Source organism: Lepisosteus platostomus, chromosome 13 (assembly GCF_059453375.1).
Source record: "Lepisosteus platostomus isolate fLepPlt1 chromosome 13, fLepPlt1.hap1, whole genome shotgun sequence".
NCBI lineage: Eukaryota > Metazoa > Chordata > Actinopteri > Semionotiformes > Lepisosteidae > Lepisosteus > Lepisosteus platostomus.
Window position 1 is genome coordinate 28,813,982 of NC_142623.1, and position 26,164 is coordinate 28,840,145.

The window sequence follows — 26,164 nt, forward strand, 5'->3', positions numbered from 1 at the left end:
ATTTTCTACTCATGCATGTTCGGTTACCTTGGATTCCTATTGTTCTTTTTTAACCAAAAAGCAAAACATGGAGCACAGTGCTAGTGCTGTAGCAGGTGAAGTGTTGCTTAGGGCCGTTGAACTTGTCTTAAGCTTCTGGGTGGGGGGGACTGCTGTTAAGCCATTTAGCAAGGCACTTCTCTCGCACCATTACCAGTAAGAGTGAAGGTAAGCTGGAGCAGATCCTAAAAGCACAGGATGCAAGATGGGACTAAGATCACATAACAAGACTCCTCAGCAGGGTCAAAGTCTGTCACTTTAGCCAGCATAGCTCTGGTAAGTGGGAAGAAATGTAAGCAAGCACCTTATAAAAAATCCACAGGGACACATGGGCACAATATATTCCACAATTTCCGAGCTCAGAACTGAACCCTAGAATTGAGGCACAATCGTTTTTTTACCCTGAAGTGGTTTTCATTCCAACGATTTCCCCTTCAAAGAAAGGCATGAGTACCAGTGAATGAGATAGGGCCAAATAGGCTTGTATTTCAAACACAAGCTTAAGCCCAGTTCTGAATGTGTTGAGCTTTTCATGAAACTTAAATTCCTCAGCTGGAACAAGTCTTCCAGAGGAAGAAAGTGTAATATTAAATCAACTTTATAGTGTTTAAAGCATCACAAGTGGGAAAACATTTACCTCTGTGTGTGCAGTGTGAAAAGGGATTGATCAACCAGGAGGTAGAGGTGGGATAGAAAGAAATAAGACATCAGTGAACTCCATATAGCCATAGTGAAGTATGAGTGATTTTTTTCTCAAACCCTACTGTAAACATTTCTTCTGAATTACTTTTAGTTCCCCCCCCCCACAATACATAAAAGCTGTGTGGTAATATGTTCTAAGCATGATGCATATACTTGCAAGCGGACAGAGTAGTAATAAATATTTCCTTTATTTTGCACAGATTAAGGACACATGAAACATAACCCAATAGGGTTGTGAAGGTAGAAGATGATTAGACTGGAATTCACTGGTCATTCTCATAGTCAGCTGGGTTCTTCCTCTTTCCTTGTTCATATACTTGGTTTCCCCAAGTGTAGGTCAGATACATCAGCACAAATGCTATAGAAAGACAGGGAAAAGATAACTTTACAAGGTGAACGTTTTCATTTCCATGAATTCTGCACCCACTATGCAGGTTAATACCAGGAATACTGTTTATCTCTATGCAGTCCAAAGACAACATTGGTCTAATCCTGTAATCGAAGACGTTTATGTCATTAACTCGATTTCGAACTTTTTAAAAAACCCACTTAGTGGGTTTTCAGATCGCGTTTCGCTGTAAAGAAAACTCTTCATCTGCGTCTGCAGTTCCAACCTGAGAAATTCAATAACTTCACCTATACTTACGAGGTGCAACTTTAAACACCTGCGATCTGAACCGTCTCCACACATTGGGGATTCCTTTGGAAAAGTAGTTGGGAAACGCCTTCTGTTCGAAGGGAGACAGGGTGTAAGTGATGATATGCCTGATTCTGGACAGGTCTCCGAAGTGTCGGCCCATTTTCTCAGGAAAATAATCTGGAACACAAAGGTGATGTTCGGTCTCACAGTCCATCAAACAATTGTTAAAAAACAAAAATCATGCACAGCTTAATGAATTTTAAATATAATCACCTCGGAGGAAAAAAAAACGTCTGCACGTCTAAATCTAATTTTAAATACAAAGAAACCCACAACACAGTCGATATTACTGATATTTTAGTTTTGGTTTTACCAGTATACAAATGTCTTAATACCTGACAATCATATCAAGCAAAAAAAAAAAAAACAGAGTGAGGGATACCAAACACATATGCAGATATATGTTAAAAGGGCATTCATTCACTTTTATGTTACGTAGTTTTTAATGAAGTCCATAGGCTTTAAACAGTCCCTCTCCTCTCAATAAACTCCAATTTAAAACTCTAATTTAGATATTCTATAATTTTCGATTTAGTGTGAAATCCGCGTGTGATTTTCGTGCAATTTACAACTACAGTCACAACTAAAGCACAAACAAAATCACACAATGTGAAAGGACAGACCAATATGATGAGCATTTGTATGAAAAATGGCATTTGGATCTTTTAAGGAGACAAGTAGGCCGATTCCTTTCGAAAAACTAGCACTGCAGTCTACAATTTAGACGTGCTATTCAGCTCCAAAAGACCTTGCTTTGACTTTGATCTGCGGAAAAATTGAAACTAGAATTCCAAGTCGTCAACCAAACACAAACAATATTAAAATACTCAGCAATGCGGTAGACTGCAGATACTATTAACTGATCTTATTATTCGCGTTTTACAGTTTTTTACATGTTAAACATCTAAAAAACATCTTACCTCCTTGTCTCTAATGGCGAACCGCGGTCTGACGTATGGCACAGTCTTGGTTTAAGTATCAGAACCGCATTTCTCTCGGAATGTGGTTTCCATGCTTCGCGAGTGTTCAGGATGTTTCACATTATTTCCGGCTCGCTGCGAGGACAACGGGAAAACTCGTTACATAAAAGCAGAGAGCAGACAATTAGATTCAATTAAAAGTTCAAATGAACATTTCAACATGCGGAGATATAGAAAATTTCTGCCAGCTCTTCTACAAAAGTGAATAGAGCTTGAACAGATTTTGCAGCATTAGCCGGATATGCTGTTGCCATCAGAGATGCACTAGCGACATCTTCTACACAAAAAAAAATACTAAGGAAAATGTCTCAGTCAAACGATAGAAAATGATCATTGTTAAGCATTATTAAGCATAACGTGTATCATCAACTTCAGACACAGGATGAGTGAGGATCACACTAAGATTCTTATGTGTGATCTATCAGTGGCTTATCCCAACCATATTGCACCCAATTCACTCATTTAGTTATTATCGATATGGATAACATTATAAGGTAAGATACTTTCTAGAGTATGAATATTTCTTTTTTTCGATGAGGGGGATTGAGGTTTCTATTTCTATAAATAATATTGTATTACGTTTTTTAAAAATATAATTACATTTCCATCCAATCATTCTTTTTAGCTGTCTTCGTGAGGGAATCATCATTCCTACTTTTCTGTTATCAACTTGATTATGTAGAAGGTTGTATCCCTTAAACCAGGTGTGTAACCAGCCTCGTTTAAAGGACATAAGAACTTCCAGAGCAAAATGAATTGCGTATATCGTCACTTCCTGTACAGGTTTCGCGACTTTATATTGAGTAATAGTGGTGGTGTTTGTCGGTACTGTACTAGATTTTATAATAACACTGGTTATATTGCTGGTGTTTTCACAAACATAACGATTACTATAAATCGAGTGCTTAATGTCAACGTAAGTAAAAATGTCTAGGACTATTGTTAGGTTCAGTTAAGCTACATTTTAATTAATCGGCTGCTGCTAATAACAGAAAAGTAATAAAAATGACCATGCAATTAACATTAAATACTAGACAATGGCAGTGTAAGATACAGAAACCGTAAAAGTTGATCATAACAAGAAATATGAAGCAATTGTGTCGTATTTCCGCAAAATTATACGTGTTTAGTCTTGATTATTTAGTTTGTGGTGTTGTCCATGCAAGGTGGGCGAGTTAATGTTTAGTCCTTTGTTTAACCAGATGTCATACAGGAATAAACGCTCGTTTACACTGGCGACCTGTCCTTTCATGCACAACAGAAAACTAAAAGAGTACGTCCTCATTGATAATCACCTATAAAACCCCCTGTGACATGGATACTGAGCTTCAAAAGAAACACTATACTACATACAGTCATGCTTGAAAGTTTGTGAACCCTTCAAGGTGGTAATTAATTTAGATATTATATGAACCTGAACTCTTAATGAATATCCTTAATAAAGACTTCCCACACATAAAAAGGGATATGAACTCAGATTATTAGACTATGCTATTTAAAATAAAACCAGATATCCTTGTGTGCAAAGTAAATGAACCCTTTTCAGTCAATAACTTGTGTCACCTTTAGCAGCAATAACTTCACACAGGGACAAGTAATAGGTTTATTCCATGCTGAAAAGAGAAGAAAGAAAACAACGTTTTTCGGCCATGGAGCCTTCTTCAGGTGAGAAAGACAGTATAACTTTGCACAGTCGCCTCCTATAACCAATTATCAGTCTCTGACATCTCGCTGGAGGGATTTTTTCCCCACTCCTCTTTACAAAACTGCACCAGCTCTGTGAGGTTTGAAGGATGTCTTGGATGAACAGCCCCTCGTCAGGTCCTGCCACAGCATTTCAATAGGATTCAGGTCAGGGCTTTGGCTTGGCCATTCCAAGACACTGCACCTCTTCTTCCTAAGCCATTCTTTAGTGGGCTTACTTGAATGTTTAGGATTTTTGTCTTGTTGAAACATCCACTTTGTGCCCAGCTTGAGTTTTCGAACTGACGGACTGACATTCTTCTCAAGAATCCCTTGATATTTCTCAGAATTCATGATTCCCTCAATTATATCAAGTTGCCCAGGACCAGAGTAAGAAAAACAGCCCCCTACCAGGACACTCCCACCACCATGCTTGACAGTAGGAATACGGTTTTGTTGGTGGTAGGCTGTGTTGGCTTTTAGGCAAACATGGGCCCTCTTGTTCACGATATACTTGATATATTCAAATATATCATGAATCACAGGTATTCAGATATAAAAATATGATACATAAGCCAACAAAGTAGGCAGGAATGTAGTTAGTTGACTTAAGAAACTCTGCCTTTAATGTATTTTCTGTGAAAAAAACATTGTATAAAGAGACCATGAGGCTGTCAATTTTACAAGTAGAGGAAACCCAAATAAGACATTGGGAGGATTAGTTAAATCTAGAGCTGTCCAATCTTGCTCCTGGGGGGGCCAGTATGGGTAAGAATTTTTATTCTAAGACAGCTTTAAATGAGCTAGACCTGCTTTTATTACTCATTAACTAGGACTAATTTACTAGCTTCCCACTTTCTCAGGTCCTGCTGTTGCTTTAGAAAAAAGACACACTGAACCTTCTAGAAAAGGATGTGACAATTGGGTAAATCTATGCTTGCCTAAAAATGTGCTGCTTAAGAACTAGACTACCGCACACGGAATGAGAAAACACAGAGGTTAAAGTCTGCTTAAATTTATTCTTTGGAATATTACAAAATATATTATTGTTTGGTACACTTAATTTTGTTGTGAAATCAGAAATGATCAGCCAAAAATGGGCATTATAAACCTCAATTAAACATATAAATATATAATGTCAAAGACATGCATGTACCCAATTAAATGCTTTCATTCTATTTACGGTAATTTCATAGCTGAGAATATTAAATAAAGCTTGACAAATTAGTTGTCCACATAAAAAGACAACTTTAAGTCTGGACATTAAGAATAGAACACGGTTGTCCACAAGACAACCATCTGTATTCCCAGTATAAAATCACAGTAAAAATATTTGGAAGAGTTAAGAGGACTAAAATCTCATTATAGTGTCCAGAACATTTTACTTAAAAATTTGCCAACCTCAACAAAAACAAAATGAAAAACAGTAAACCAAAAACAAGAATAAAAGAACATCCATAATGATAAATCAAAAGGAAAGGAAATTTCTTACTTTTGTAACCATGTACAATATCTCCATTTCATTGCAAAGTCAATAAATTATACATCTGAAAAACAAAATAACAGAAAAAACATTTTACCATCTTATTCAACTTTCCCCATTTGGCTAAAATATATATATATATTTTATTCTGGCAAACAAAATTACTTTAAGTAAATTCTTCTGTTCTAGATATTATTTGCAGCATGACCCAATGTCTTTTCAAAATATGTAACTCTGTGCACAATAAAAAAAACTATTTTTCCATTAGTTTAAGAGACACATTTCCATAATTTGCAACAACAATTTGGTAACAGGTTGATGACACGGTCGTGGTGAAATAATTTAGCCCAATCCTTCCAATTCTTTAAGCCATTTCTAGTGATCTAGCGACAAGTACATTTAGTAGCGATCATCTCTTCATATTCCTTATAAGCAATGGAGCCGTCATTTTCTATGGTTAAAACACTCAGGGGGCTATACTCTGATGGCACACATGATGGCTTGGGTACAGAAGAATCCAGCTTTTCATAAATGATGTTCTGCACCACGGTATGAACTGGGGAGCCATAATGGTAACCCACAGCCCCTGGGCAAACCCCTTTGCAGTAACGGGGGTTGTATCTGTGGGGAGCAATTATCCAGTGGTCCAACTTGAGCTGACTAAAGCTTACTCTGAAATCATGGAGCTCACACTCATCTGTTGGAAAGTCGTACTTTTGAAAGTGGCGAAAAAGACTAACGGTCGTAGCCGTCGGGTCAGGGAGACCCGCTTCACCTTGAACCAAGTTTCTTCTGGTCCGCAAAGACCTTTTTCCCACATGTAGGCGGGACCGAGTTTCAAAGATGCCGGCGTCTAAGCTTTGCCGTGGGGTTTCCGGTTTCGCTGCGTTGACAGATCCGGAGCGCCGCTGATGAGCCAGTTCACTGGTGTCGTTAAGATACAGAAGGAGGGACGGCGACTTCAAAGAAAGCTCAAGAGGAGCTCTCCCTCCTCCTTCCCCAATACAGGTCAAATTGGCGACCAGGTGGATGCTCTTCCTCTGGAATTTGATAAGGGGCTGAAGGAAAGATGTGACGTCAACCTCAATCCATTTTCTCCGATTTCTCCTTTCAATTTGAACAGGGAAACTGAAAGAGCCCTGATCACTGGAACACACTTGTTGGTCAGGAAGCTCCTGTTCTTTGATGTCCAAATGGCAGATGGAAGTGAGGTGACTCACGTTATCTTTGTCAAACCAATACAACAGCACAGACTTCAGAAGAAGCTCCTGGGCTCTTAGACGGTCCAAGTTATAAGAAAGGTCTCCTGTGAATAACTCTGTAGGAAACAATCCAGAACAACCATTAAGAGAAATACATAAGCTTTACCATTATAAAACTGATCTGTACGAATTTTACGCACATACTGTTGCATCTCAAAACCACAACGTGCGTCGTTTCAACATACTCAGTGTGCAATGCCAGTGACATAATGACAATTATTAACAGACTGCAGTTTAATTGTATTTAGTAACTTTAAAACATCCAGAACTATTTCAGTAGTCGGGGATCTGAATTAATTACTCTGTAAACCCTCCAGCAAAACAAACCGAACCGAAAAAGGAAAATCTAACATACAGCCACTTAAACGGTAAATCTGCGAAGCGCAGACGAGCCATAAAGTCAGTAGGTTTATTTCCAATACCATGTTGCTCAGGAGAAAAAAAAATAGTTAGACTAACAGTCAAAGTATTAGATAAAGATCGCTCACCTTTTCCCCGTTTCAGACACTCATCGCGCGGAGTAAACAACCTCACCGTGTTGTACAGGTGACTTTTATGACCCCGAGGCCCATGTTTCGCAGACATCCTATACAGTCTTTTCATGTATGAGACATATTTGGAATCGGGCCTCTGTCTCGGCGTAGGATCTATCCAGTCGTCTTTTTCGGATAATGCTTTTAGTAGTGAGGACAGTATGCTACCATGATAATCAAAAGAACCCTTAGGTTCGTCGTCCGAGCCACTTGCAGTTGTTTGTGATGATCTGGGAACATATACACCTAGTACTCCGGATAAAACAAGGCAAGAAAATAAACACAGAGCTAGACCGATCCCCATTGTTTTAAAACAATGAATGGAAGTCTATAGAGAGCTCCACGACCAACACCAAGGAATAGCCAACCTGTGCTTGCGCCGCTTTAAACTCGTCAGGTGTGAGTAATTAAGCGAAGTCTCGCTAATCACAAAACCTTGGACTTGATAAATGGCACGTCCTCGGATTTTCGTTGTTTTGTGGTGGATGAATATGACAACCTTAGTGTTTAGTTTGCTTTCTAGTTCTATTTAAAGATACGTTTTCACATTTAATAAGCGGTCTGTATGCGCAGATCAGCTCTCTGCGTTCATTAAATTTACTGCAGATCACAGGACTCAATATAAACCTCTACAGCAAGCTTTCTGAAACGTTGGTGAACTTTTCCACCGGTTGATTGCGGTGGGTTTCATATCTGTTCCAGCATTGCCAGTACTGTAGCTGTAATCAAGTTAACCAGCGACAGAATCGGCGATAATAGTAAAATAACTTGTATATTTTCAGATCGTGAGCACTGAAGCCGACAAACACGCAGGAGTGACCAGGGCTTCTCTACAGCTAATGAGAGGTTACCGATAATATAGAAAGACCTTGTTATTAAGATAAACTAGACAATCTCAAACTCAAATCCTGGAGGGCCTAGTGTCTTCTGCTTTTTCTTTCAACCTGTGTAGTCAGTTAAACACTTTGCCTAGTTAATGTCTTAAACATAGATGGGATTTTTTTCAAGTCATTTACAGTGATTACTCACTACATTCACATCATGAAATGTACTTAACCCATAAAAACATGTTTAGCAATTAAAGATATTACAGTTTTGTGATTAACGAAATCATTGGACCAACTACATAAGAGAACTGTGGTGGAACAAAAATGTCAAGACACCAGGTTCTGGGCCCTCCAGGAACTGGGTTTGAGATCCCTGTGTTAAACAGAGGTAAGTTCAAGTTCAAGTTTATTTGTCAGTCCAGCCATATACAAGTATACAGAGGAGTGAGATATCGTTCTCCAGGTCTACGGTGTAAATACAGACACTGACAAGACAATGCTATAGACAATGTAGACAAAGACATTTCTGACAGGGTACAGGGTACATAAAGTGCAATGTGCATAGTGCGATTTACTTCACAAGATTGTGCAAAGAATACATCAGACAGTATGCTTGACATTAGGCAAAAAAGAACTAAGTTTCCAGATTTGGTGTAGGTGCAGTAGGTACCAGGGTGTTGAGGAGCCTAACAGCATGTGGAAAAAAGCTATTATGGAGTCTGGTGGAGATGGCATATATACTTCGATATCTTTTACCAGATGGTAGGAGGGCAAAGAGGTTGCAGGAGGGGTGGGAGGGATTGTCTGGAGGCTTTGTGTGTGCAGTGTTTGTGGTATATGTCCTGAAAGGATGGAAGGGAGGCTCTAATGATGTTTCCTGCTGTATTGACAATTCGTTGCAGGGACTTGCGGTCTGAGACCTTACAATTCCCAAACCAAACAATGATGCAGTTGGTCAAGATGTTCTCGATGGTACCTCTATAGAATGTGGATAGTATGGGGGGAAGAGATTTGCCCTTCTCAGTCGCCGCAGTCATTGTCACTAATGAGGCCCACCACTGTCATGTCATCAGCAAACTTGATGATGTAATTTGCACTGTGCTTAGCAGTGCAGTCATGAGTCATCCGCGTGAGCAGGAGTTGGCTGAGTACACAGCCCTGGGGGGTTCGTGGTACTAGAGACGTTGTTTCCAGTCTGGACTGTCTGAGGTCTCTTGGTCAGAAAGTCCAGGGTCCAGTTACGGAGGGAGGTGTAAAGGTTCAGCAAGCTCAGTTTTTCTATCAGTTTCTGGGGGATCATTGTGTTGAATGCGGAACTGAAGTCAATGAACAGCATTCTTACATAAGTGTCCTTCTTATCCAGGGACACTTATATAATTCACTTCAAGTGGTGTGAGTGCCACGGGGCGATAGTCATTTAGACAGGGCACAGTAGACGTCTTCGGCACTGGTTTAATCATGGTAGTCTTGAAACATACAGGCATGACCGCCTGGCACAGGGAGATATTAAAAATGTCTGTAAAAACATCAGGTAACTGTGCTGCACATTCCTTGAGCACGCAACCAGGTATATTGTCAGGTCCAGCAGCCTTATGTGGGTTAACTTTTGCTAGTTCCTTCCTCACATCAGCTGCAGACAGGCAAAACACCTGATCATTGGGAGGAGGTATGGTCTTTTCGCAGGCAATGTAGTGTATTTGGTGCTTCAAATCACGCAAAAAGAAATGTACTATTTTTGTGTATATATAGTTGTATTCCCTCCTCTGAGGTTTCATGTGTTCTGTGAATTGTTGTTCACAGTAATATTCCTAGACATTGAAGATCACACTGTGTGATATAAGGTCATTTAATTAAATTGACAAATGTCAACCCAAACTATTTCTCCCTGTAACAAGAAGTTAATTAAATCCTAAGCAGTTTGGGGTCTTGGCTGCATGTGTCCATACTGAAACAGAGGTTCATTATTTGAATAGTGATGAACTTTGGCATGGCAGCATTTGACATTTCATAGCTTACAAAAACAGAGAAATGTGTCTTTCAGACTGTCCTCATACTTTAGCAGGTGTTTAATTTCAGTTCTAGACATTTATCAAATAAAAAAGAGTAAACCTTATTCTTTCATACTGTGCCAAAAACGTGACCTCATGGGTTTCAGGCCAAATTGTTAAGCAGAGTCAAAACTCATTGGTTATTAAAAATGAGATGATAATATTAAGAAATGACAAGCTATCTCCATTTTTTCTTTACTCACTTGAAACATGTTGACCTTTTAAGAAAACATACATTTGGATACTTGTCTTGCATTATCTGTGTAATCATTTATTTGTGCTATGTCTGTACACCAAAGAGGATCCGAAAACATGAATATTTAAATTTCTTACTGTGACACAAAACTAAGAACGTGTTTAAATGTTGGAGATCCAAGTTTGAAATATTTCATCATTGTAATATTTAATCAATCTGTTTTCATTACCGCAATTAATTATTAAAAGTGATGAAATCACGCGTTTCCCTCCTTATCCTGATGAAATATTATGTAGGATATGTTTTGCTAAACAAAGCATAACAAATACAGTGGAAGATGTGAGTTCTTATGATGCTAAAGTAACTTTTTGTAAAGCGATTAATCACTTAAATTAAAAGATTGTGCGCATATCTCTGGAATCGCAGTAGCTAAGCGTGGCACAGACCGCCATCTGTTGGAAGTATAAGATAAGGCAGTTGTGAATTAAATTTCTCAACGCAATAGCTCTTGAACATAAAGATATAGATGTGCTCGTCTAGACAGTATGAACTGTAGTAGCTGCTTGATTCGGTGGTTTCATCATCTGAACAACTAGAAAAACTCAATCAATAAATATGAACATTATGAGTTCCTAAGCCATTTTGAGTCGATCTTATATTCTTATGTTAAGACTAGTTTTAAGCTTTGACTGTTGTGCTTAAATAATCAGGGTTAGATCCTAGCGAGCCTCCATCTGAAACACGGTTTCTTTAAAAAAACATAAAACCCCCCATAACACCCCACACCTTTTAAGTGGCACAGTGGTTGGATTGTTTCGTGACAGTGCCCCTGATAAGGAACATGGCATTGCGATTTGGTACAGGATCTGTCATTAGCTGTTAGGCAGGGGACTTTATTTTAATAGGTTAAATACCGCCACTGGCTCTGTAGAATTAGAAATACTGTTCAGCTGAGGCTGCACGCGTTGCTCAAACAAAAGTTATATTCAAAGAGGTTTGTATAGCCTTCATGTACAAAGGTTATTTAACTTAATTAGGCAAAGTAATTACAGCGCCATTGTGCAACACAGAAATGTAGTGTTGCTATGTTTAGGAGTGTGGCCATTGGCACCAGCTGAACAGGCCAAAATTATTCAGTCCCATGTTCTGTTACGTATAATCTTCAGTAACTTGTTCAAGTTCAAAATATGTTTGAAATGTTTCATCAGCTGATATGGAATCGGTCTTGAAAGATTTTAATATTTATGTCCTTGTCATTCTTCCTGTAGGATGAAACCTTGAATGCAATTTGCAGCTGTCTGGGAGCCTGTTAAATGAGGGACTGGCTGCAGTTTAAAAATAGGTCTTCATTATTAATTTAAGAAGCCGACTACTTTCTGTACTTCAGCTGTAGCAGTCAGAGCTTTGCAACTGCTGATTAGGTAGCCTGGGAGAATTGGAAAGAATGTCATTTTTGAAGTGGTTATACTGTGGTATACGTACTGATACATTTATGTAACCACTGCTTTTGCTCTTGTGCACTCATATATATATATGCTAGTATCTAGCTGAATGTCGGTGACTGTACATTTAACTCGCTATTTGAGTGTATATAGATAAATAACCAAGTTTGGAAAGAGCATCTGTTTCTTCTGAAAACACAACACTGGAAAGGTAGGAGGGTTTAAGACATTTAACATATTCGGTTGGTGCCCTTCGCCGCTTCTTGCCAAATGTGTATGAGAGAGTTCCAGAAAACAGGTTTACTACAAAGCTGGTGGCAGGTTTGGTGTAGTATAGACCGCAGGTGTAAAAAATGCTTTATGGTCCAACGACAGAAACAGGTTGTAGTCTCACACAACACGATAGCCGTTTTGTTCACATAGCGCTTTAACGCCTTTATGCCTTTAGGGTGGCGAAGAGGGGCACTACTGAGTATTACCATACTCATATTTTGCCAGTACTTCATGTGGTTGTAAAATAAACAGTTTATTTCCAGACTTGGGTTGGTGTTTACACTTATCTCATCTGTTCGTACGTTTTCATGTTTACATAGCGAGAAAAGGAGTGTGAAACGTGGCCTCTGGGGTTAATTCGGAAATAAAATGGTGAAAATATTATGAAGGATCACACCAACCTCGTTAACCCTCCAGTCTAGGATGGAATATCGGGCTTTCTGGATACGCTAGAAAATGTCGATTTAAAACCTGTTGTATGACCTTCAGTAACTTTACAGTGTTGGCAGAGAGTTAACCATTGCCAGCGAAAAAATGTTAACAACATTAACACTTGAGTCATTAACACAGCCACAACACGCTCAAAAGCGATACTTTGTTTTGTAGTAGTTCAGGTGGGTAGCTGCGTCAGCATGCGTAGGCTGCAAAGGAACAAGTAATAGGTTTATTCCATGCTGAAAAAAAGAAGAAAGAGAACACAACGTTTCGGCCGTGGAGCCTTCTTCAGGTGTGGCACCTGAAGAAGGCTCCACGGCCGAAACGTTGTGTTCTCTTTCTTCTTTTTTTCAGCATGGAATAAACCTATTACTTGTTACTTTGTTTTGTAGTTTGTTGCCTTCGGGTCTTAAAAGTGCAAATAAGCTGCAACTGTCATGTCTGCATCAGACACCCAGCATGTTTCCTGCTCATAACAGCATGTGAATCATGTTCAGGTCATTTAAATCGGGATTACTGAAGCAATGCTCAACCCCCGGGACCAACATCGTTTTACAGTGTTGTCCCCGCCTCTCTGTGGCTGATTGGTTCAGCGGTAACTCGGTTACCTTTGTGAGTTTGTGCTCCTGCCAGAGAAGTACAGTGAAAACTGATACTGTTGGTAGCCGCAGTTTTCTGCAAGATCTACTGATCTACTGCTGCACTTAGAGAACGAAAGAGACCGAAACTTTTAAGTTTATTAGTAAGGTATACATCAGGTCTATGGGATTCTGCCGTTTTAATTTAACTTAAAAGTAAAAGTGCTTGATCTTGTTTAAAAAAAAAAAGCTATCGTCTTTTGTTGTCAGAACACGAAACCAGATTTTTTAAAAGCAAATTCCAGGTATGTTTATGAAATTTGTTATCGTGTGTTTGTAGTGTGTCGCTACTCGTCGCGCTTTCTGTTGAACATGTGATACGGTTTCGGGTCAAAAATTTCAGTAAAACTGGATCTTGTTGGAGCGCTGTTATTTTGAAGACGAAAAAGTAGTATGTAAACTGCCAGTACTATTAACATTTAATAAATGCTATTGTAAACATTTCCTTTAAGAAAACCACTATCCCGATTTAAGCATCATTGTTATGAGTTTCATTGTTTTGTTAGAATAGATTTGTCTTTTAGAACAGGATATCCTTCTACGAACGAAACTCTTCAAACAAGCAGGTCGTTATACAAATGAGTTTCAAGCGAGAGAGCTCAGAGAAGGAAGGAACATATTGGGTTCAAACTGTGACCATATAAAACGTTTCCTCTTGCATAGCTAAATAATGCAGCTATCTGTGTAAGATTTTTTTGTGAGCAAAGGAGAAGAAGAAGGCGATTGAGCTCCGTCTGTCTATCGCAAAAACGTATATCAAAGTTCAAGGTCTACACAGACTAGCATTGAACCCATAATAAACGCTTTTGAAATCTTCCCACCTTACATTAGAATGGTGCATCATAAGTAATCATACAGTACTTGTTTTCATTTGGTTTTCTTAGACCTAGTTAAAATTATAGTCCTCCAGCTGTATAGTTCAGTGGTTATTCTGCGCTACATTTAGAACGTATACAGTATAAAAACAAACTGATATCGCACCTTCACTTGTCGGACGTGAGCACGGAGAAATAATTCATGCACCTTGCAGAATTCTTGTCCATAGCCGCGCATCTAGTCTAAATTAAGTTAGCATTATATCCCATTTTTAGATATTGATCTCGAATGCCGTTAAGCTTTACGTATATTTCTGAAGAAATACGAAGCATATCCTAGGCTGAAGTCAGTAGCCGTTTTCTGACTACATTTTGTACTCTTATTAAGACTGTTTTGTAGGTTGGTTGTCATTTATAATTTTTCCAAATCTGAGCTACTACGAAGATATCTGCAGGCACAATTAAAGTTAGCTTTTGCTTCAGTTGATTCCTAAAATGTTCGATTAGTAGCACTTGAGTATTAGTTTAAACACCAAATGCCAGTGAAAGTGAGACGGCTGAGCAACCATAATTAAAAACGTTCCTTGCTGGTCTAGGTTTTCTGCTTAAAATGGCAAATTAGGCAAATATTGTCTGTTTGAAATTTACCCGTGGAATGAATTGACTGCTTGCTTAAGAAGACTACAAAACATGACGGGATTGTAGTCTGAATGGATGGTTGAAAAAAAAAAACTTCTGTGTTGTGTTTTTAATAACTTGCCTTCACAGTCAAATAAATGCAAAGCATTTACTTGCTAAATAATGTAGAGTACCTTTTTTCAGCTAATGACATTTGTATGTTTAATTTAAAGTAGCTGAAAAAATGACACTACTGTTGTGGTTTAATTTAGAAGGAATTGGACACCCTGGTTTTGTCCCTTTTCTGAAACTGAATAGCTTGTGCAGAGCAAACCTTGACTCCCTCTGTGTCCTCTCTGGTAGAGCTGATGACAGCCAGAGCACTTTATGGTGCCTACACTATTGTCCAAGGTTGTAACCATCTCAGAGACTTGCTAGGAGATCTCTCTTAGTTTTATCTCAGTAGAATTCTCGATATACAATGTAGGTATTTTTTACAGTTTTTTTTCTAAACTTGCAGGGAGCATTTTTAATTTAAAAATGTTCTCCCAGTGTTCTTGTGGGCTTCCTGTGGGTGCTCTGGTTTCTTCCCATAGTCCAAAAACATATGGGTAGGTTAGTTAGCTTCTGGGAAAATTGGTCTTGGTGTGAGTGTGTGTGAGTCTACTCTGTGATTGACTGGCATCCTGTCCAGGGTGTACCCTGCTTTGTCCCCATCGCTTGCTGGTAGGTTTTGGCTTTCCTGTGACCTTGAATTGAACAAAGCTGTTAGAAAATAGCTAAATTAATTTGGTAGTTTAGGGGGAGCAAGTTCAAAGTGCAATTTAGGCAGGACACCAGGGCTAATACCCTCTGAATAGTTGGCCTAAGTAATCTAGCCTCTTCTTGAAAGATCCATGATTGAAATTTTCATCACCTTTACTAGGTAGAGTCTGTATGTGAAGAATTGTCTCCTATTTTTTAACAATTATTTTAATTTTATTTATTTAAACCCCGCCAAAAACACAGAAGCAACAACAGAACAAACAAACAGCGTACTGTACATTTCTTTCAGAGATACACAATGTGCATTACAGTGTTTTGGCCAAAAAAGAGAGAAATAAATAGGAACATAGGGGGTGAAACATACTTAGACAAGGAATTGGAAACACCAAATCATTGGATCTATAGTACTCTATCAATAGCAGTGTGGCAGGGTGAGGATGAGCCTTGGACCTCTGTGGATGAAAAATGTAATATACATATCCCAACCAAACAAAAGAAGAATAAGCAGGCTCTATCCAAATCGTCAGAATAGTCTTCTTTGCTGCTGCCATCCCCAGTTAGAAAAATCACTTTTCAGCATTAATAGTGCTGAGATAATTAGATACCCTCTAACGTATCTTAGCACTTTTAATGCTCGAAAAGCAAGTTTACTCGAAGCACATCTGGGGATTGTAGGAGAATAGTATGTCATAGACTCCTCATATTTCCAAAACACATTAGTTTGGGGCATTATGAAAACGTGTAAATAAGGGCCCATTTACCCCGACATACAGAGCTGACAGGTAGGATCTGTAGAATGTCTCGAAAATGCAGCTCCTCTTAGTTTCTACTTGTGACCCTACATTCATATTTTGTTATTATTATAATAATAATAAACTTTATATAGCACCTTTAAAGGTGGCTTCTCAAAGCACTTTACAGAATGAGAACAATAAATAAAAAGGATACACAATTACAATATACAGAGGAGACCGTGGATGGTGGTACCAGGAAAAGCAGAGGGGTGAAGAATGGAACCAGTTAAGTAAAGGCTCTTCTAAAGAAGGTTTTGAGTCTGGATTTGAAGGAGTTTAGAGAAGGTGACTCTCTGATATCCTTGGGCAGAGAGTTCCAGAGCTTGGGGGCATAACAGGAGAAAGCCCTGTCACCCATAGAATGTAGATGGGCTTGGGGGACAGTTAGGAGACTAGAATTAGAAGACCGAAGGTTGCGAGTTGGGGAGTAAGGCCATAATAGTTCAGTGAGGTAATGTGGTGTCAAGCCATGCAGAACCTTATAGGTGAGCATGAGGATTTTAAAGTCCACACGGAGTTTGACAGGAAGCCAGCGCAAGGACTCCAGGACAGGAGTAATGTGATCACTTGCACTAGACCTGGTCAGGATCCTGGGTTCTGTATTTTGGACATACTGCAGTTTCTTCAAAGTAGATTTAGATGCCCCAGTGAGTAGAGCATTACAGTAGTCAATTCGAGAGAACACAAATGTGTTGATCAGCTTTTCAGCCACAGTTAGTGATAGCATAGGGTGTAGTCTAGCAATATTTCTGTGGTGGGGAAAAAAAAGATGTTTTGACAATATGCTGCACGTATTGGGTCAAATGTTAAGACAGAATCGAATACCACCCCAAGGTTTTTTAATTTAGACTGAAGCTCAAGTACAGAACCATCTACAGATAGGGTTACAGGATTAGCTTTACAAAGTTGATGGGGGGTGTCGATAAGCATGACTTCAGTCTTGTCACAGTTAAGATGAAGGAAATTTTGAGTCATCCAAGTTTTTATGTTAGAGATGCAATTAGATAGAATAGAGACAATCACATCAGTGTCAGTTTTGGTATGGATGTATATTTGAGTATCATCAGCGTAGAAATGATAGCTGAGGCCATGTGATCTTAAAAGCTGACCAAGTGGAAACATGTAAATGCTGAGGAGCAAGGGGCCCAGTATTGAGCCCTGAGGAACACCAGACTTAACGAGACCAATTTCAGACCTATACCCATTAAGAGAGACAAAGTGACAGTGATCAGTGAGGTAAGACTTGAACCATTTGAGAGCAGTGTCAGAAACTCCAAACACAGTCTCAAGATGAGAAACTAAGATGTCATGGTCAACAGTGTCAAAAGCAGCACTGAGATCAAGAAGGATGAGTATAGAAAGAGAACCAGAATCAGAAGCTATTAGAAGATTGTAAGTGACTTTGACCAGGGCAGTTTCTGTGCTGTGAAGTTGATGGAAGCCAGATTGGAGGGGTCTGAAAAGGTTATTTGCCATGAGGTGGTTATGTAACTGAAATGTGACAGCACGTTCTAGAATTTTTGCAAGAAAGGGTAAGTTGGAGATGGGGCGAAAATTGTTAAGATTGTCTAGAGTCATGTTAGGCTTTTTTGGCACGGGGGTAATGGCAGCAGTTTTGAGGACTGTTGGTACAATGCCAATGCTCAATGATTCGTTTATAATATTGAGGACAATGGGACAGAGAGAAGAGAAACAGGACTGAAATAAAGTTGTGGGAGTGGGATCTAAAATACTGTAGATGTGGTGGGTTTCATGCGTGTAACTAGTTTATTGTGGGATGCTGAGTCAAGAAGAGAGAAGCTGGAGAGAAGGGAACCAGAAAAGTTGGATAAGGAGGGAGGAGGTATGGAAATGATATTGTTCTTAAGCCAAATGTAATCCCCTGGGTTGACTAATGAATGTAATGCTGTTTATTGCATAATTATAGTGGCAGCTGCTGCTATGTTGAAGTCACTGACAGAATTTAAAGGATGGCTGTTCTTCACCAATAGGGCTGTCAATGAAAGAAAATCTTTTCAACTGAATAGGGCTGAAAGGAGACTGAGTTACAAGCTGTTGTTTTGATAAGATGTCTTATAGTTAGCTGACATTACAAAGCATATTTAGTGCTTCTGAAATTGAATATTTGTGCCCATAATTAGTGTCAGAAATTTGCATTTGTCAGATATTTGTCTGAGTATGTCCGAGCATTTCGACATACTGTACATAGATAACTGTTTCCACTTGTGTGTGTCCAGCATGAAACATACTTTTTTTTGTGTTTTGTGCATTACAGCAGTAATGCGATGGTTTAATCTGTGTATCAATATATTTCTTTTGACCTGTTACAGCTAGAAATAAGATGTCCTGTTATTAGGATTTGCTGTTATTTGCACATCTGGTCCGCAAATAGAGTGTCTTGTGCATCATGGATTGGATGCTTAAAGCACACAGCTAAATTTGTGAAACTGTTCTACTTTTCACATTACTGCCAACCTGAAATGTTATCTAGTGAGATGGGAGAGTGTCTCAGCCATTAGTAACAGTAACATGTAGACATAAAAAGTGTGCAAGTTGCATTTTTTAAAATTCCACTTTAAAGTATGACTCCAAGAAAGGCAGTTTTCCTCTTGCAAGACATTTTAATGTTCTGGTCTCTTCATGAAGCACTGGCAAGAAACAACTTTTTATTGGTCTGTATAGCAGAGCTGTTGTAAGTTTACAGGTTCAAAATTTGTTGAAATATATTATACTGTTCATCTGGACTGTGCAACGTTGTGTGCTTTCTTTGCAGCCAAAACGTTTGCTTTCCATTTCTTCACTCACCATGTCGAGAGTTACAGTACATATTAGAAACTTATCTGTGAGATCACATTTTGTGATTCATGAGATTGGGAGTTGGGAGAGTGATTTGGAATTTATGCGATTTTTGCGATGATGACTCTACAGTATTGTATTTGGAGTTGTTGGAGTCTGTGCTTAAATACTTTTGTTTTTGTGCTCTACATGGCTGTGCTTTGCAGTTGTTTTTTTGTGTCCTGAAGCTGATATCATATTTTTACTTATTTCTCCTATGTAACGGGCTGGCCTTTTGTTCTGATATCATGAGGCTGAAGGATACTTATGTGGGTACTTAGGTGATTACAGTATAATTTCTCAATTAAGTGCTTGAGATTCCTCAGAGTTCACAGCAGTACATAGAATTTGGTATGGCATGCTTTGCTTTTTTATAATACATTAAGAGTTGACGCTCTAGGAATGTGGGAAACATTCATATTAGATAGGTCTGTACAAAAATGAAATGATGTGTTACACAAAATATTTGATCTTTTGCCCAAACAGTCTGTTAATTAGATGTGACTGGATTTTTGTGCACAGCAGCCCTCTCTTTCCAATTAGTCTATTGAAGAGGTTCCGTCTTGGCAAGTGATTAAGAATGACAAAGAAGTCAGGCAGAGGAGAACTGAATATTTGAAATTCCATGCTTACTTTGTGTGAGGTGATCAGCACTGAAGTGTGTTTAATATAATGTATGTCAAACAAATGAGGCTTTAAACAGCTGATATATTAAGGGACTGCCATTGGAAAGCTTTTTTTAAAGAAAAAGAAATCTGTGACACAGTCACAACATTGCGAGACAGTACTCTGCAAAATTTCTAATTTGATCATACAAAAATTTTTGGATAAAAGTGTCCATCGATACATCATAGTGCAATTCAGTAACAGATTGAGTTCCCTATATGGAGGTGTGCTTACAAACCCCTTTGTCTCTTTCTTCATTAAAATACCCATTAAAAAAGCCCTATAAAAATTGGATCAGTCAGTATCCCATGGAAGAACACACTTTTCCACTCATTCTTTGCATGGTTTTGGTGTTTTTGATCCAGATGTCCATGATCTCTGATCATCTAGATACGCATTCCATACATACTTTCACAGAGTGCTTTACAGAACCTACGGAATCTCTTGAGCAGACCCTCACATGTATCTCGGTGAAATGCACTGTGTGTGAAAAGTGAGCTTGCAGAGATTGGAAATGGGGACCAAGAGAAGCAAAGGCATTTGTGCCACTGTTTGGTGGCTCTCTTGTTGTATCACGGGGCTTTATTTTTCCACCCAGAGCATTGCCTCTCTTTTATTATTCTGCCTCTTGTTCGGTGGTGCTGGTGCGATAAGTGATGTTCCACACTTTGGAGCACAGTGTTTCCCAGTGGGTATAAAAGGCTGCTTGAGTAAAAATGAAAAGGTGGCCTCTGTGAGCTGTCATAGTAGCTTAATGGCAATAGTTTGATGAGATAAAACTTTTGTTTTAAACTTATTCAGGAGGGACTTTCAGGATGTCAAGTCAACGGATTGTAATTTTTGCTTATGTTTCCAACAAAATCCCTGATTTTGTTTGCAGTGTTGTTTATCTTATATACAACGTAGCCGTGCCCCTCTGTGCAGTGACAAATATTTGCACCCTTGCAAATCCTTCCTTGGCACAGATACTCCGTGTTTTAGTTGATCTCTCTTAAAATTCCCAATCACCCCCACCTAGGAGATATCTGTCTCCTCCCTTCTCCCTGTTACAAAGTTCAGTGAGAATTCCGCTGTGGCAGTGTGGAATTACAAAGTATAATCTTCAGACAGAAAGTACTATTTTCCGACTGGCAGCAATTTTTTTTTGTGGTAATATCTGTTTTGGAGAATGAACCTCTGTGGTTGGCTGAAATCAGATAACACAATAGAAAAAGCTTTTGTCGTCTAAAAAGTATTATTCATTAATTATTCACAGTTTATGAGGCACTGTAATTTGCCCTGGCTCTTTAATATAGGCTTTTTGCTTCCTTGTGTGAAGATATACACTCTACTGGGGAGCTTGAAAGTGCTTCGTAAGGATAATTGTTCTTTAAGAATGTCATTTTGAGACCAAGTATGTATAGAAGGAAAGCCAAGTCATGGATTATTATACAGCACCTGATCTTTCATATATGGATGCCAGAACTTTAAGTGGTGCGGAGATGAAGTTTCAGAGAAGAGGAGGGTGTAAGGTGTGAAAGGAAGTGATGTTTGACGATACTTAGCCATCCAAGGAAGAGGCTAGCTTTGAGATGTAGAGAATCTAGTTTCAAGGGATGGCATCATTCCCTAGGAATGTTAAAAAAAACATTTGAGAATGGGTTTTAACCACAGCCTGAAAGAAAAGCAAAACAGAAAGGCCAGGAGGCTGTGGTAGACATGTCGACATTATGTCAGCAGACCTGTTTTTAGCAGACTGGGAGATGGGTCTTGACATTCTGCCTGTCCTCGTCACACTGTGGGCTGTGAAGGACACTGACAGGAAAATAAGTGTTTTTGAGATCCTTGGCACTAGCACAACTGCCCAAGAGTTTGTGAGTTTAGTATAAGTCAAATGAGACAATTCACTTAAATTCTTCTGTTATTCCAGTATGTCAGTAAACACTTAAGGTTCAGTCTTTTAGGCTCCTGTATGACTTCATGTGGGTGGATTTGACTTTTTTCTATCTTATTTTCACCTTGTGTGAGAGGGATACTAGATGAGAATCCATTGTTAATTCATGTCCTACTTTTAATATGTTAGATAACATTTAGCATACAGCATTGCTGCTGGAAAAGGGACAGCTTTATATTGTATCTATTGTATCATGACCATAATCAGGGAAAAAATAGCCTAGAACATTTAAGTAACCTAAACTAGAACCAACGAATTCTTGAAGATTATGGAACTGTGCTGAGTTATGTAGTTTGAAGGTGAATACTTTAGACAGAAATAGCTGAATGATGTAGTGGAAGAAATATGAGCTGAAAGTAAACAAATATTTTATAACCCCTGTCAACTATTAACCTGATTAAGGAATAAACTGTAGAAGCACTGTGCTGTCTTTCATATGGGGAAGGATAAACAGACAGCTGGTTGAGGAACTGAGAAGGAGGAAAAAGCAGAGAGATCACTCTTGAAAGCATACGCACCAGAAAATAAGAAAGGGCTACAAGGAAGAGAAACTTGAATGTGGAATCAGATGTAGTTGTGGTTTAGAATGGCACAGGTAACGTTACTCTATCATGTCATCTAAGAGCTGGGAGGTTTGTGTCTGCATTGGTAATGATGCTGGCTACTTGGAGAAAAACCATTATTGCAGTAAGAGATACTAAAAAACGTTTATAATATTGAAATGTTCTTATTCTGTGGAGAGGTGATAAATGTAAGGTGAGAATTGTTGTTGTTGGAGGTGCTTTCTGGCTATGCTGTGAGACACCATACAGCATCGCTATAGTTTTCAGTTAGTTCTTACCATCTTCGCATTGTGAGTCTTTAAAGCCTTGCGAAAGTATTCGTTATTTAGGACATCTTGAGTAATGCATTTGAAGTGTAAAGTGAAATTGAACCATCTAATGAGTAATTCTAGAGTTCATGCTAAATATTTCCCATTCCTGATCCAGATCAAATGTTCCTATTGGTTGTATCGCACCATGTGAAACCAGCAAAAGTAGAACAACCAAATACCAGACATGACTTGCTTGCTTTTTTTCAAATTTAAAAAAATGTCAGGTTTATAGCTTGTAATAATGGATTTAAAAAAAATATATATTTTTTCAGTTTATTAATTTGTTTTCAAGAATATTGAAATAGGAACAGTCTTACAAATACAGTTTTACACTGCAAAATTAACTTCTTACCAATTTTTAGTATCTTATGTGTAAAAGGTTTTGGCCAGAAATAGCAGAATTTATTCTGTTCATTGCATTTTCAAACCTCAGTCTGAAAAGTGGAATGTTTAGAATTGGAGCAAATATTTGTTTTTGATCTCTGCTCTGTGATAAGGTGTTAGCTAGTCTTCTGGAAATGCATGACATAATACAGTATGTACCAGCAGTATTTGCTTTACTTTCCTGAGCTTATCTTTAGCATTCCTTTGGCTATATAATTGCCAGCATGCTGACTTGCAATAAATGATATTTGACGAAGCCTGGGTAATATAAACTTTGCAAAGCACCATGCAAAAAAAACTGTCTATAATTGCCATAATTGCTAAATATACATATCTATCTAATCTTGTTTAATCTTTTCACCATCTTTTGCATTATTTATTCTTTTCTTTTCCCGTTTTTAAAGGAAATTCCCATGACACACTTTGCTCAATAAGTAATCAAGATCTGCTGAGCAAACTAATTATTGTCAAGACAAATAATAATGAATCTTAGTTCTTTCCTAATGCAGTAAAACATCCTTTATCTTTTCCACAGATTTCTGTTAAAAGGCAGACTGACCACTTTACTAATTTTACACTTTTATAATTCTAGAGATTGTAATCATGGAACTAAAAATAGTGAGAGATAAGTGTTTTTTGTTTTACTAAAGGTATTTGGAAAGTACTGGACATCTGACCTTGAATTTTGAAGTGTGACATACTTGTTAATCATGTCTTTTTTTCAACCCTCATCATTAAAATGCATAAGTTCCCATACAAGGCAGTAATTCCATCTGTTATTTGACTAGAAATGGCTCTGTATGGTGAACAGCAACATTGGTCAATTTTGTACCCTGAATTAAGGAGTAATACACTTTGGCTGCTAACAGTTCGAGTTTTTGGTGTTATTCCTTTAAATAAAATGTATATCCTTATTCTTCTTTCTCATAGTTCAAATGAAATAAGTTAAAATGGGTAATGGGAAAAATCCCATAGACCTTTGTCATTTTTCTGTCAGGTAAAATGACAAATCTAATTACCTACCTTAAAGTATTTTAATTTTTGTTATATTGTTAGAATTTGTAAGAAAACTAGAGAAATATGTAATTGAAAATGTTTGTTTTCTGTTTTTTAGCGTCTGCACCTTGTTAGATTGAGTGATCAAAAGTGAACCAGTTTTGACCAAAACGCATCTTAAAAAGGTTGTAGTTTCCCTGAAACTTTTCATCTGTGAATTTACCAGATTGCGTGTCATCTTGAATGACCTATTTACATTTACTGTACATCAAAGACTGGTACTCCGAATATGTCCATAAACGACCATATACGTTTTACAATTTTATTATCAAATGACATTTGTCACTCTAAACTTGGGCCATAATTCGTCAGCGGAATGCAAGTTTAAGCAACTGTTTCAGTGGTCCAACCTTTTCTGAATAAGTGTTAAACAACAAAACCACTTTTTCAAAATTCAGTTGTCTTCGCTGGTGTCAAATGAGAGTGGCAATAACAAAGTTTAATATCACACATGCCATTATCTTTCTGTTTTGTATGCATTCGTCATTAGAGCTCACCTTCATGTACACAGGAATTGTAATGCACTCTGGATTTCCATGTTTATACAGGGCTGGGTTTGGCAAACTAGATATTCCCACAGCTTCTTGTTTGCAACAGGACAGGTGTGGCAGAATCACGGCCACAGGTCTGGTTAGTGTTTAATGTAATCATGCAGGTAGGGAACAGACTTTCAAATTCTTTTGAGTTCCCCCATGGGCTTCTAACAGTTGGTTCCTAGTATGAAATAACAATAACAAATAATTTAAATGAACAGAGTCCAATTCAGATGTCGTTGCCTTCATCAGCCCGTGTGCTTGTATCAACCACCTGTCAGAATGAGGGCGGAGTTTCCTTTTGTCTCCTTTCTCAGGCATGACTGATTCCTCTCCCTAGTCATTGTTTTCTTTAAGTTGTAGCCCTAATCTGTAGATGACATCCATTACCTGAGCTCTTTTCTGGGTTCGGAGGAATTAATTTCTGCATGAACATAAAGGGCTTATTGATACCAGTATGGGATATTTTTAATGCCTCAGCATTTTTATTGTATGTGTCATGTGTCATTAAATTGCATTGCTGACAATAGTTGAAATAATGTTTATTCTGCATTGGGTGCCATGATAGAGATTTCAAGGGGTGCTGAGCATATTTTATAGGCTTTGAACTGATGTTCTGATTTGCCCAATTTGCTTGCTAACCTAGTAGAGTTCAGCTTCTCTAACCCCTGCAGGACTATGAGAAGTGGGTCCTCTGTTAGAGAGGGGTTGTGGGGGCTGTTTGTTTTTCTTCTGCTCTTGACTTTGGGTGACCCCTGGTTATTGGGCTTCCTTTCAGGCAGGTTCCCGGTTACATGAGCAGCTTTTCTTTTGACACCTTGAGTTTACAGAGAGGGAGCTGAATGATGGGCAGGGACTCATTGACACACTCAAGTGGAAACTCTGTCTTATCCTTCCTCTGTTTTTGAGCATGAGTGCTGTGTTACAAATTATTAGTCTTACAACTGAGGTTTTGCAGCCTGTTTAAATATTTAATGACGTTTTGAGTAACTTGCACATTTGTTCTGTTTTGTTTGGAGCTTTATTACCTGCTGTGTTTTTACTATTACAAACAAACTAGTCACTTTATGCTTTTTTTTAGGAGCTTATACTAATGATTAAGTCTGTCACTTAATACAAGGAGAACACTTGGTTTATTATTCTGTTGAAGGTGCAATTTCATAAAAGAATACATTTTATATGTTTATATGGTGATTTTTCTCAAACGTACAGGTTGTCATTTCAGCTCTATAAAATGTAATTAATAGGCTCATTTGTAAAACATACAGAAATTATGTGTGTAAGTATATAAGACATAGTGGCTCAATTACTTTTTTTACTTAGCTAAAGTAGTCAAAATAACCAAATGCTTAAACCTGGCAGTTTTGCAGTGTGTTTATATTTCAAGAAGGCATTTGTGAAGTTTTTGCTTAAAGGTTTCAGTGTTTAAATAAGTTAAATATTGGCCTGTACTAATTCCATTACATGCGCTGTGTGCCCTACTAATCAGTTGTCCGCTGACATGCTCCAGAAGAAACACAACAATTGCCTTCTCAGTTAATGCATATGGGCAGCTAGGTTTTTTGTTTTATTAACCACAGAAATACACTGCATCCTAAACCATTTAACAGCAGTTCTAGTCTGTAGAAATTGATACGAACCAGTGTAGCA

At 38.2% G+C, this 26,164-nt stretch overlaps 3 protein-coding genes across 5 annotated transcripts in view; 1 reads left to right on the plus strand and 2 right to left on the minus strand.

The window, feature by feature from the left end:
- Positions 1–910: 910 nt before the first annotated feature.
- Positions 911–2,511, minus strand: uqcrq (ubiquinol-cytochrome c reductase, complex III subunit VII). Its single transcript, XM_088604026.1, has 3 exons — positions 2,362–2,511; positions 1,388–1,558; positions 911–1,099 (listed from the first exon to the last, which is right to left on the minus strand). Exons 2-3 carry the CDS (start codon positions 1,539–1,541, stop codon positions 1,005–1,007), a joined length of 249 nt encoding a protein of 82 aa, XP_088460152.1. The 5' UTR covers positions 1,542–1,558; positions 2,362–2,511; the 3' UTR covers positions 911–1,004.
- A 3,057-nt stretch (positions 2,512–5,568) lies between these two features.
- Positions 5,569–7,759, minus strand: gdf9 (growth differentiation factor 9). Its single transcript, XM_088602315.1, has 2 exons — positions 7,338–7,759; positions 5,569–6,905 (listed from the first exon to the last, which is right to left on the minus strand). Exons 1-2 carry the CDS (start codon positions 7,684–7,686, stop codon positions 5,971–5,973), a joined length of 1,284 nt encoding a protein of 427 aa, XP_088458441.1. The 5' UTR covers positions 7,687–7,759; the 3' UTR covers positions 5,569–5,970.
- Positions 7,760–13,224: 5,465 nt separating this feature from the next.
- The window catches only part of shroom1 (shroom family member 1), a 34,987-nt gene continuing 22,047 nt past the window's right edge, over positions 13,225–26,164 (plus strand). For 2 of the 3 annotated variants that reach the window (XR_015926080.1, XM_088604027.1), the window contains exon 1: positions 13,225–13,486. The gene's annotated coding sequence lies outside the window, so the exon portion shown is untranslated. Of the gene's footprint in view, positions 13,487–22,099; positions 22,263–26,164 lie in introns of those variants that run through there. The other variant, XM_088604028.1, reaches the window with a different exon arrangement.

Coding starts and splice junctions, on each gene's coding strand:
- uqcrq (XM_088604026.1), bottom strand. CDS start 1,541: ATGGGCCGACACTTCGGAGACCTGTCCAGAATCAGGCATATCATCACT. Junction 1,100..1,387: donor GGTGTTTAAAGTTGCACCTC/GTAAGTATAGGT, acceptor GTCTTTCTATAG/CATTTGTGCTGATGTATCTG.
- gdf9 (XM_088602315.1), bottom strand. CDS start 7,686: ATGGGGATCGGTCTAGCTCTGTGTTTATTTTCTTGCCTTGTTTTATCC. Junction 6,906..7,337: donor GTGTCTGAAACGGGGAAAAG/GTGAGCGATCTT, acceptor TGTTTCCTACAG/AGTTATTCACAGGAGACCTT.